At 42.7% G+C, this 13,222-nt stretch overlaps 1 protein-coding gene across 1 annotated transcript in view; it reads right to left on the bottom strand.

Moving 5' to 3' along the window:
- The window catches only part of LOC109411331 (tyrosine-protein phosphatase non-receptor type 9), a 272,596-nt gene extending 259,601 nt beyond the window's left edge, over positions 1 to 12,995 (bottom strand). Inside the window, exons 1-2 of the mRNA XM_029870818.2 lie at positions 12,382 to 12,995; positions 11,868 to 12,116 (exon numbers count right to left, since the gene is read on the bottom strand). Of these exons, the coding sequence (XP_029726678.2) occupies positions 11,868 to 11,882 (15 nt within the window). The 5' untranslated portion in view covers positions 11,883 to 12,116; positions 12,382 to 12,995. The remainder of the gene's footprint in view (positions 1 to 11,867; positions 12,117 to 12,381) is intronic.
- Between the last annotated feature and the right edge of the window lie 227 nt (positions 12,996 to 13,222).

The following is a 13,222-nucleotide window of genomic DNA, read 5'->3' as shown; positions in this document are numbered from 1 at the left end:
ATTTGATATACTTGGGTTTAAGACCCCAAGTTGTACCAAAAGTTCGCCGGCATTGCCCGAAGGCCATACAAGCTTTCTTGATTCTGAACTCAACATGAGGTATCCAGGAAAGCTTGGGATCAAGAATGACTCCAACGTACTTTACCTGTTCAGTGACAATGATTTCAGAATCAAAGAGACGTAAAGGTCGAACGCTTTTCCGTGAAAAAAACAATAGATGATTTACTCGGATTTACCGAAAGGCCATATTGGCGACACCAACCCTCAACTACCTGAAGAGCGTTTTGCATCAGGTCGAAAAGGGTGCTGATGCACATACCGACTAACAATGTTAGGTAGTCGTCGGCAAAACCGTAAGTAAGAAAACTGCTATTATTGAGTTGCCTCAATAGCGTATCTGCTACGAGATTCCACAAAAGTGGTGATAAGACTCCCCCTTAAGGGCAATTGCGGGCATCCACAAACACTCAATTTCCTAATCGCCGCTTGACGCAATGTCGAGAAGAGATGTCGGTTTTTGAGCATTTGGTGAATCCAATTGGAAATCATTGGAGATATACCATGACTCCGTGCGGTTTCCAATATGGCATTGAAAGGCACGTTGTCAAAGGCACTCTCGATATCTAAGAAAACTCCCAAGCAGGATTGCTTTTGAGCGAATGCCTTCTCGATATCGTAAACAACTTTGTGTAAAAGAGTCACAGTGGACTTTCCAGATTGGTAAGCATGTTGGTTCACATGAAGAGGCACATTGGCCAGATGAACATCACGGATGTGATGATCGACAATGCGTTCTAATCATTTCAGAAGAAAAGAGGTCAAACTGATAGATCTGAAGCTCTTTGCTTCTTCATACAACGCACGACCCACTTTCGGAATAAACTATACAGTAAAACTCCGCCAGGATTTGGGATTATACCCTGTAGCAAAACTACAAACAAGTAGTTGTTTCAAAATATTTTAAAATGATCAAATCCCTGCTGAAGCAAAATAGGATGAATCCCATCTGCCCCAGGAGATTTGAAAGGAGCAAAGCTATTAAGTTCCCATTCAATCGATTCTAAAGTTATGATACTCCGAGCCGAAGCTAAAGAATCATAACTACAAGAAAAGACATCAGGTTCATCCGAAGATGTAATATCCACACATCCGGGGAAGTGTGTACTGAATAAACATTCCAAAACTTCTTCATCAGAGGAAGTGAAATCACTATTTGGCAAACGAAGTTCGTTCACTTGAAAATCCTTAGGTTTTGCAAGGATTTTGTTGAATCGACTGGCTTCACTCAGACTGGAAACATTTGTACAAAGGTTTCTCCAACCGGCTCGTTCAGCAGACCTAAGAGCTTTCTGGTAGTCCTTGCGAGCCGACCTGAAAGCCTCCGATCGAGCCGAACGTCGTCTGTTCCAACTCTTTCTACATTGTTTGCTGAGCTACGCCAGATCAGAGTTCCACCAAGGCGTTCCTCTTGTGGTCTTCACAGACCGCAGAGGGCAGGCTTCTTCGAAAGCTTCCATGATGAAGGCCGTTGTAGTATCAACGGCATCATCTTAATCCCATGGAGTGTCAATTGATGGTGAGTATCCATGAAATTTGGCTGCAACCAAATCGGTAAAGAGATCCCAGTTGGTTGACCGGGGGTTCCTGAAACGCATAGTTTGCGAAGTAACATTCACATGTTCAAACAAGATGTAGCGATGGTCAGAAAAAGATTCTTCATGTGAAACATGACAATTGGTCAGCTCGTGACTAATTCTGCTAGAGCAAAGCGTTATGTCTAACACTTCTTCTCTAGCAGATACCATGAAGGTTGGGCGGTTGCCTATGGTAAGCAATCCAAGATCTGTACTACTTTTTAAGTATTCCATCTGAGCTGCCCCAGATTATATGGTGAGCATTAGCATCACTACCAACAATTAGCGGAATGCCTTTTGAAGTGCAGTATGCAATGATTTGCTTGAAAGCATCCGTAGGGGATGGTTCATCATGCGGTAAATAAACCGAACAATAAACGTATTTCCTGTTGAGGTGTCAAACAGATACATCGATTGTGATAGCACAGACATCTCTAGTAGTTAGTTCAGAGATGAGTGTAGCAACGATTGCGTTGTTGACAAGCACACATGCTCGAGGCATGACACGTGAGTTTGCCATTTCATTTTTACTGAAAGTAGCAAACACCGGATTCACAAGGTTTCCTAGATAGAAATTCCCCTTACGAAAGTAAGGTTCTTGGACTAACGCCACTTGGGCTGTACCATTTTGCATAAGTCTACAAAGATTGATCGTTGCTGTTCTTTTGTGCTGAAGATTGATCTGAGCTATCCTAACCGTAGCCACTACCCAAACTAGGCAAGATTAAACTCTTAACAATCACAGCACAAAAATGAACAGCAACAATAAGCCAGATCGGTATCGATTTGAGTGCGCCAAAGGCGAGGATGCACAGAATACACTGTGTAAAACGCATAATGCGAAACCATATAGGTGAAAATTTAAACTAATTAATAACATCTTCATAATCCCGCCCTTATTTAGCCTCAAGTATGAGATTGGAGAAGGACAGCTGATTGTCTCGGAGAAACACAAGGTCCACCGCGCTATTGCTCCGGTTAGCGCAGTAAGGGCAAAATACTGTGGAAGGTGCTCTGGTACTCCATAGGCTCCGTTTGCGATTAGGTTTTTATAAGACCCCCTATCCATTCATTCCTAGGCACGGTAAGCGTAAAGCCGCATAACACCTTGTATTAGGGGTCATCTGATTAATGGACTCCTACCACTGGAACAGGCGGTCCGTAGTGCTATTCTTAGCCAGTTGAACTAACCGCTACCGACACTACACAGCTATCTAGGCTGATCGAGAATAGAAGTTAATATTGGTGATCAACTTCATACGGGCCCGAAAGGCCTCATTTTGAAAGAAAGTAAGCAACATTCCGGCAATTCTACGAACCCAATTCAGGAAATAACCCAAACAATCAAAAATGATAAATAATATGGAAACTACACGCATCCCAGCTCGATGAAAAAAGATTCATAGAATTTGTTCAATATCGGAATCGCTCCTCGTTTCTCGGGAAACGGCCGCAACGGCAAAAGCTCTTAAAATTCTATTTCAGCGAAGTCGAACGACGTTGATGGTTTCTGTTAATCGGAAATACTGGGAAGCTAAACAATTTCTTTTTTTTTCACATTCGTTATTACTGGGAAGCAGCCAGAGAGTCAGTCAGTCCGATGAGATGAGTTGATGGAAATAATCTCCAATGGTTGGAATTTGCAATCGATGGATATCATAGTAATTACGTTCTTTTTCGTATAGGTTTACAATTTTTATGAGTTCCTTGATAAAGTATGGGTGCATGAAATTTCAACATGAAATTATATTATAATTGTAAGAAGGTTCTCCAAGACAGCTGATTTCGTCGTAAAACGGTTTTGCAAACATTAGCAAATCAGTAAACTGCTTATGTACATAATAATGACTCAATTGAGTGAATTAAGGTGAAATTTTTTTAGCAATTTTATGGGATTTCGATTTATTCCGTTTATGCTCTGGATAGATTTCAAAGTATTAACGAGATCCAGAAAAGCGTCGACGCTTAAATAGAGCCAATTTTATGCTATTATTATCCAACACGTTTGATGAAAAAAAAAAAAAAATCAAACGCTAAGCACTTCCGATAAAGCCAATGCGGATGCTGACTTCATCCTATGAAAGCCCAATTTTCCACCAAATCGGTGATACCAAAGACTAGCACTACATAACAAGATTTTCTCCACTTATTCAAACGCGTGCCAACGTTTAACTTGTTAAATAGTATCAAACATCGAATCAATCTGGGTTACAACAACAGCAAATGGACAAAACTACAGAGAACTCACGTAACTCCGGATGACTAAGCCGTGGGTCTTGGTTGAGCAACCGAAGCGGATCGAATGAATTCGATGAATAACCCCCATGCACATAGTCCACTCGAGCAACTGCACTGCAGCAGCCGGCGTTGTTGCAGGCAGGCAGGCAGGTTATCTACCCTACCGGATCGGTGCGGTATAGATACGTGGAACTGAGTCTGGCACAACGCACAAGAGATGACAGATCACCGCACCGGTCCGGTGGTGCACAACAGTTTGATTGCTTCCCAGGATTAGACGGGGGCTCGGTCATACGTTTCAAACGTAGTGCGGATGACTAATTCGTTTGTGAGACCATGCAAAATTAATGTCTTTCGAGGTTTCGATTTTCGAGGAAGAGCCTGCTAGTTGGAATGAAATAAGGTTTGTTTGGATGAAGAGGTCTGATTGCGTACGAAAACGAATGATAATTGCCACGGAAGGAGCAATAATGTGATGTGTGCTACTTCAAGGAATTTCGAATTAGATATATTCCGAGGATCTTCCTTATGTTTTACTACAAATAAGGCAGGTTTTGTTGCCCAGTTCAGAATTTGACGTGCAGATTATCTATATATATAAAAATGCAGTGGCATACGTGGGACCGCGCATAACTTGCGAACGGATGGTCCGATTTGGGTCGTCTAAGTTTTGTTCTGTTAGTTTTCACCCAAGGAAGGTTTATGAGGCCTAAAACATGGGAAAATTGAGAGTTTTTGAAAATCGGGTTTTCATACATTTTGAACGGGGACTTAGGCGCTTGGCTAGGGACTTGAAACGTCAAAAAACGCAGTAGGCAAGACAAAGTTTGCCGGGTACAGCTAGTATTAAGTATATATAAAAATGCAGTGGCATACGTGGGACCGCGCATAACTTGCGAACGGAAGGTCCAATTTTGGTCGTCTTAGTTTTGTTCTGTTAGTTTTCACCCAAGGAAGGTTTATGAGCCAAAAAACATGGAAAAATTGAGTGTTTTTGAAAATTGATCTTCCATACATTTTGTGACCGGGGACTTGGGCGCTTGGTTAGGGACTTGAAACGTCAAAAAACGCAGTAGGCAAGACAAAGTTTGCCGGGGACAGCTAGTTAAGTATATTTTTCTTAATACGACTAGAGAGACGAGAATTGTACACGTTTAAAGATTTGTCAAATAAGCCCTTACCGTGATTCACTCCTGCGGATCCCTCTATCCAATAGTTTCGTAGTTGAAGATGGTTGTTCAAGGTTGTTACAACTACACAAGTCGTGGTATAGACAATTGTTATTATGACCATATCTCCCCAGCAGACGGTCGTGGACGGACAAACTAACCCTTATTTGAAAGCTCTTTAATTTTTTTTTTTGTTTACTGATAAAGGTATCCCATTGAAAGCCCCTGAAACGCCCCTGGAACACCCTAGAACGCCCCTTAAACTCCTTGAAAACTCAAAAAACGTACCTAAAATCTCTTGGAGTACCCATGAAACCTTGGAGCACTTGACCGTCGATTAGAACGTGGCCGATTTGATTTCTGTTTGATGGTCGGGTGATCTCCAGGTCGCTTTGTGGATATCTTACCTGGGGAAGAAAGTGCTTCCGACTACCGTACCACGGGAGGCTGCAAAGTTTACGCATCGCTGACCGTTATCATTCGATACGGCGTACAGACTGTATCGCCCGATTACCGGTCTGTACATTTCCCATCATCTTGTCTCCCTTCGTGTGGGCAGTGGACGTTGATGATGCTGTAGTTGAAGAAACGGCCCCTAACTCTTAACATGCACATCCTTGCGTTGATCGGCTGCATCCGATCACACGTTGTCGCATCTTGCCCAACACTATAAATCCAGTTCTCAGTTCATTGGTGGTGCCACAGCTTTGGTAGAAGGTAAGCTCTCGATGCCCGCTTTTCCATACTTTCTGTCCAGTCCAACAAAGCTCCTGCAACGCCACGATGTCGAAGTTTCGGGGATGTAGTTCGTCGTAAATTACCCTGTCACATCCTGCGAAACCAAGTGACTTGCAAGTCCATGTTCCAAGTTTCCAAACGTAGTCCTTATTACGTCGCGTGAGTCTTTGCCGATTGTATCGAGTCGTATTTTCTCCTATGTAATTCGCAATGGGGATTTTTACGGGTTGCTTATTGGGCCCACGCCAACACTGCTGTCTCGCCGGAGGGTCATCGTGCCAGTTCTGTTTAACGTCCCAATCAACACTGGAACGACCACGCTGATGGGGCTACCACCTTGCTGGCTGTTCGGGTCCGTATGAATTTGATCATCAATATTAACTTCTTACCTCGATCAGCCTAGATAGCTGTGTAGTGTCGGTAGCGATTGTCTCAATTGGCTAAGAATAACACTACGGACCGCCTGTTCCGGTGGTAAGAATCCACCAACAGGTAACCCCTAATTCATGGCGTTATGCGGCTTCATGCTTACCGTGCCTAGGAATGAATGGCTAGGGGGGTCTAATAAAAACCTAACCGCAAACGGAGCCTGTGGAGTACCAGGGCGCCCTCCAGAGTATGTTGCTCTTACTGCGCTAACCGGAGCAATGGTGCAGTGGACCTTGTGTTTCTCCGAGACAATCGGCTGCCCTTCTTTAATCTCTCTTGAGGCTAAATAAGGGCGGAATTATGAAGATGTTGTTAATTAGTTTAAATTTTCACCTATATGGTTTCGCATTATGCGATTTACACAGTGTATTCTGTGTATCCTCACCTTTGGCGTTTTCCAATCGATACCGATCTGGTTTTGTTGCTGCTGTTCTTTGTTGTGCTGTTGTTGCGAAGAGTTTAATATTACCTAGTTTGGGTAGTGGCTACGGTTAGGATAGCTCAGATCAATCTTCAGCATAAAAGAACAGCAACGATCAATCTTTGCAGACTTATGCAAAATGGTACAGCCCAAGTGGCCTTGGTTTAAGAACCTTACTTCCGTAAGGGGAATTTCTATCTAGGAAACCTTGTGAACCCGGTGTTTGCTACTCTCAGTAAACATGAAATGGCAAACTCGCGCGTCATGCCTCGAGTCTGTATGATTGTCAACGCAACGCAATAGTTGCTACACTCATCTCTGAACTAACCACCAGAGATGTATGTATGTGCTATCACAATTGATGTATCTGTTGGAAACCTCAGCAGGAAATACGTCTATTGTTCGGTTTATTTACCGCATGATGAACCATCCCCACGGATACTTTCAAACAAGTCATCGCATACTGTACTTCAAAAGGCCTTCCGCTAATTGTTGGCAGTGATGCTAATGCTCACCATATCATCTGAGGCAGCTCAGACATTAACATGAGAGGCTCCAGTTTGATGGAGTACTTAAGTAGTACAGATCTTGCATTACTTAACATAGGCAACAGCCCAACCCTCATGGTATCTGCTAGAGAGGAAGTGTTAGACATAACGCTTTGCTCTAGTAGAATGAGCCATTTTACGAGACGTTTCGGATCAGCTGATCGCTCATTTCATGAATGAAAATTTGACAGGAGGCTGCGCCCAAGCCCGTGAGTGTTAATATCAATATCAACACTGTTGTTGTTTCGTAAAATAGATTATTACGAGCTGACCAATTGGCATGTGTCAAATGAAGAATCTTTATCTGACCATTGCTACATCTTTTTTGAACATTTAAATGTTACTTCGCAAACATTGCGTTTCAGGAATCCCCGGTCAACAAACTGGGATCTTTTTACTGATTTGGTTGCGGCCAAATTTCATGGGTACTCACCATCCATTGACACTCCAAGTGATTTAGATCCCCTTGGTGGAACTCTGATCTGGCGAAACTCAGGAAACAATGTAGAAAGAGTTGAAACAGACGACATTCGGCTGGTTCGGAGGCTTTCAGGTCGGCTCGCAAGGCCTACAGGAAAGCTCTCCGGTCTGCTGAACGATCCGGCTGGAAAAACCTTTGTACAAATGTTTCCAGTTTGAGTGAGCCTAAAATCCTTGCGAAATCTAAGGATTTCCGAGTGAACGAACTTCGTTTGCCAAATGGCGATCTGACTTCCTCTGATGAGAAAGTTCTGGAATGCTTATTCAGCACACACTTTCCTGGATGTGTGGATATTACATCTTCGGATAAACCTGATGTCTTTTCTTGTAGTTACGATTCCCTGGCTTCGTCTCGGAGTATTGTAACTATAGAATCGATTGAGTGGGCACTTAATAGCTTTGCTCCTTTCAAATCTCCTGGGGCAGATGGGATTTATCCTATTTTGCTTCAGAAGGGATTTGATCATTTCAAACATGTTTTGAAAAAAAATACTTGTTTGCAGTTTTGCTACAGGGTATATTCCCAAATCCTGGCGGGATATTACTGTGAAGTTTATTCCGAAAGTGGAATGAAGAAGCAAAGAAGCAAAGAGTTTCAGACCTATCAGTTTGACCTCTTTTCTTCTGAAACGCTTCGAACGCATTGTGGATCATCACATCCGTGATGTTCATCTGGCAAACATGCCGCTTCATGTGAACCAACATGCCTACCAATCTGGTAAGTCCACACGCAAAAAAATCATCCGTTCCGATATACGTGCACTTCCAGTCACGGCAACGGGAACAAACGGGAACTATGCATAGCAACGATAACAACAATAAGAAATATACACCGTGAACTAGATTTCACGTTTTCTAGAACGCCCATATTGACAGCTGGAACTAGTTCCAGTGCACGGTGTATATTTGCTTGTTCTCATATTTGCGTTTGTTTGTTCACGTTTATCAGAACGGTTTTCTGAGCGTGCACTGTGACTCTTTTACACAAGGTTGTTTACGATATCGAGAAAGCATTCGCTCAAAAGCAATCTTGTTTGGGTGTTTTCTTAGATATCGAGGGTGCCTTTGACAATGTGCCTTTCGATGCCATATTGGAAGCCGCACGGAGTCATGGTATATCTCCAATGATTGCCAATTCACCAAATGCTCAAAAACCGATATCTCTTCTCGACATTGCGTCTAGCAGGGATTAGGAAATTGAGTGTTTGTGGATGCCCCCAAGGGGGAGTCTTGTCACCGCTTTAGTGGAATCTCGTAGAAGATACGCTATTGAGGCAACTCAATAATAGCGGTTTTCCTACTTATGGTTTTGCCGACGACTACCTAGCATTGTTAGTTGGTATGTGTATCACCACCCTTTTCGACCTGATGCAAAGCGTTCTTCAAATAGTTGAGGGTTGGTGTTGCCAATATGGCTTTTCGATTAATCCGAGTAAAACATCTATTGTTTTTTACGGACAGGTGAAACCGTAATGGCGTTCGACCTTTGCGTCTCTTTGATTCTGAAATCGATGTGACTGAACAGGTAAAGTACGTTGGAGTAATTCTCGATTCCAAGCTTTCCTGGACACCTCACATTGAGTTCAGAATCAAGAAAGCTTTTATGGCCTTTTGGCAATGCCGGCGAACCTTTGGTACAACTTGGGGTCTAAAACCCATGTATATCAAATGGATCTACACAACTGTTGTTCGGCCAATATTGGCTTATGGATGTCTTGTGTGGTGGCAAAAGGGCGAAATGAGAACGGTCCAATCAAAGTTAGGCCATCTCCAAAGGATGGCCTAATGGCGATGTCTGGAGCGTTCTCTTCAACTCCCACGGCAGCGCTCGAAGTTCTCTTTGACGTTGCTCCACTACACATTCATCTCAAACAAGAAGCACTTTCTTGCACTTACCGTCTACGGGTACTCGGTCTACTAGAGGAAACTCCTGTGAACCGCACATCAACACACACCTCGTTGTTTCCACTTTTGGTGAATTGGGACAAAATTGTCCTTGCTCCAAGTGATCTTATAATTTTCCATATAGGACAAATTCCCTTCCCGGGAAGAGTGGACATCTGGATATCTGGAAAGAAGTATTTCAGACGGCATCATATGTTACACTGATGGCTCCCTTTTCGAAGGTCGAGCAGGTGCTGGTGTTTATTCTCGTGAGGTAAGGCTGTATCATTCTTACTCACTTGGTAGACACTGCACCGTTTTTCAGGCCGAAGTCTTTGCTCTTATGTGCGGAGTGCAATCAGCACTTCAGCAGCACGTAATGGGCAAAGTAATATACTTCTGTTCAGATAGCCAGGCTGCTATTAAAGCACTTGCTTCGGCCAACTCCAGGTCGAAGATAGTTATCGCTTGTCGAACTCAAATCGAGGAGCTGAATTCAGCAAACGCTGTTCACCTCATATGGGTACCTGGCCATTCTTCCATCGCTGGAAATGAATTGGCTGATGAGTTAGCTCACACTGGAGCATCACATGACTTCATTGGCCCTGAGCCAGCTATTCCGATATCGAAGTGTTGGGTAAAGCTTCAGATTCACAACTGGGCTGCTACTCAACACAGACAATACTGGAATAGTTTGGAGTCATGTCGTCAAACCAAATTGTATTGTACTGAGCCATCTCCAAGGGTGGCGAAGTATCTTACGAATCTGTCAAAGCAGAATTGCAGCATTCTGGTCAAAGCATTGACTGGCCACTGATTCATTTCCATGTGATAGCTGTGAATCCGATTATGGAACTTCGTATCATCTGATATGTAACTGTCCAGTTTTTGCGCAACTGCGTTTCCGAGTATTCGGTAAACACTTATTAAGTGAAACTGACTTCAGAAACCTGAATCTTCAGGATATTCTGTTGTTCTTAACCCGGCATGGTAAAGAGCTATAGGCTCTCTTTCGCTTTATGCGTTATTACAGTGCCCTTTTCAGGGCGCTGTTTGAACCCATTGTGGTACGCTTGTGCGTTAGTATCCTCTTCCAGGGTTTTTTTTTTCTTATTTCCCTACCTGTCTTTATCCCCACCCAAATCCTTTTTCCTTCCTTTTCCCTCAGGTAGATGATGAAATAGGCTATTATTTTGGCGATGGTACAAATGTCCCAAATAGATCTATATATATCATAGCGGCGGTTAATTGAAATTCATGGAGGAATATAAACGGAAGCTACGCGAAGATCTTTACTATATACGTTTATATGGCAAGAGACAATTGCTGCGCCAGGATGAGTCGGGAGAGAATTCTATAAAAAGAGTAACCCTTTTTGAACTCCAAAAGGACTTCCTTGTAATGGTCGCCGGGTTGCCTTCAGAGGAAAGTCATGTTTCACAAAGTGCAAATATATCACTAGCAATATTGTGAAACAAAACTTGAACTGGTCTTATTTAGGTTATAAACTATGACAGTTCCACTGTAGCACTGTTTTCCGCTATGAATACATGTTTCCATACTTTGTATAGCTGTTTTGATTATTGGCAGAGAAGTCTTCTTAATCACAAAACGAGTTTCATTATTCAACCCGATATTTTGGCGCATTCTACAGAGGAAAAAACAACCGTTTCTGGCTTGGAATTATAACGACCGTAACTGTCGGAATTTTTAAATTACCAGACTGGGACTGAAACCTTAAATTTGAAACAGATTCTTTTACAATAAATATTTGAAAATAAAAATGTTTATAATTTCGCTTTGTCCTGCAGTAATAGCAACTGTGCAAATTTTAGCTCGATAGGTGAAATCGTTTATTGTAATTTCATTTTTCATCCTTTCCTCCAGGTAGTAAATGACAAACACGATGCACAAACACATCAGGCAGGTCATTGCACTTTTGAGAAAACAGTCGGGTAAAATGAGATGGGAGACAAGGAAAAGAGCAAGTTTCACCAAAACCACCTTCCCACCCACCCACCGTATGCGATTCACAGTAAATAACTATTTCGTGGGGGGCAAAAACTTCCTGTGAAACTTGAACGCACAAAATTGGGATAGTTTCGGCGAATCGTTAGTTAGTGCTTGTTTAAACAATATATAATCAAGCGAAGAATGCCGACAAAATGATGACAATTTTCCTAGAACAACGTCACCAATGAGAAGGTTGCTGATTGAATAAAACAAAAAATAGGACGTACTGATGGTGGTCGAAATAACTCTTCCTGGAAGAGTACGGATATTTTTTGCTGTTTAGATTTGTGCTAAGGATTTACTTGGTACTTACCATTTCTTGCGACATTTTTGATTGTTGGGCTCCGGCCTGATTTGATTGAGCAAGTTACAAACGGCTGTTGTTCACGAACACTTTTGATTATAGTTTAAAATATTGATAGACACACAGAATAACACGAAGCCTTTATAAAATTTATATTTTTTGTTTTAGTTATTGATTAAAATTTCAGAAATTTTATTGTTATCACCATCCACTCATAAAATTAATCCACATCAAATTTCTCGCCTTGTCTGCTTTGCACTGATAATGAGAGCCTTTTAATCAATAGTAAACATCAACATAGACACTTTTTTGTTTTCCTCTTCGCAAAAACTTAACAAACAATAACAACAAATTGCGCACGCCTATCACCACTACTACCGCTGCTGTCACGAATCACACAGCGGAATTCCTTCGCATCGAGTCACACAAGAACAACACAATCCAAAACCTTCCACGCAGCAAAACTAGGTACTTCTTGGCCAATCCGTTCGACTGGCTGACAGACTTTTCTCCTTAGCCTCACCGTTCAGAACTGAAAACTGCAACACAACTGCTTCGGCTTCCCCACTCACACTGGCGGCCACTCCGAGAGATCTCGGTCTGCTTTCGCAATTTTCGAATGTCCTTCAATCCACGCGCGTCCACAGCAGACGTCAGATTCTATACGTCCGATTCGATTAGCGCTCTTGCTGGCTGCTACCTGATGGGGTCACTTGCTTCGATCACCGTCGTCGTCCCATTCGCTGGAATTTGGCCGATTAAAACTCGCACTGATTGACGGGGGGCTGCGGCTGCGGCGCGACTTCCGATCTGCCGATGGATGACGACTGTTGCGTCTCTCGATCGGCGAAGGGCTCTTACTGGTTGGCACTTGGCAAACTTGCTTCGATCGGTGGAACACTCTTTCGCAGAACCGTAAAATGGATTTTCAATAATACACCGCACGCAGGAAATCACCAGTGGCCATCATCATCCGTATGCCTGCCTCTCCGTATTGTTGTACGTAATACGAACAAAACGATTTCGTCCGACACAAAAACACTTCACTCTGTGACTCGCGTTTCGCTGCTGGCTGGAGGAGCTGGAGAACACGCAATCTTCTTGCTGCTTCTGCTGGCTGGCGGTGTTGAACTACCACTACCACTACCTTTGATCATCGGTGGAATCATCATCATCATTCACACTGCTCGTGGCGTGTGTTGTCGGACGATGGACTTCACTAACACCAATAATAAACAACTTGTCACTGTGTGATTTTGAACCTGTTACAGGCTGTTAGGAACGATCATTTTTAGCCTGAAAATTTTAATTTACCTTATAATTGTTTATTTATTGAAATTATTTAAAATTTATTAATTTTGTCA

This window comes from Aedes albopictus, chromosome 3 (assembly GCF_035046485.1).
Source record: "Aedes albopictus strain Foshan chromosome 3, AalbF5, whole genome shotgun sequence".
Lineage (NCBI taxonomy): Eukaryota > Metazoa > Arthropoda > Insecta > Diptera > Culicidae > Aedes > Aedes albopictus.
Note: the sequence above shows the minus strand (reverse complement) of the source record. Positions and strands in the feature narration are given on the sequence as shown.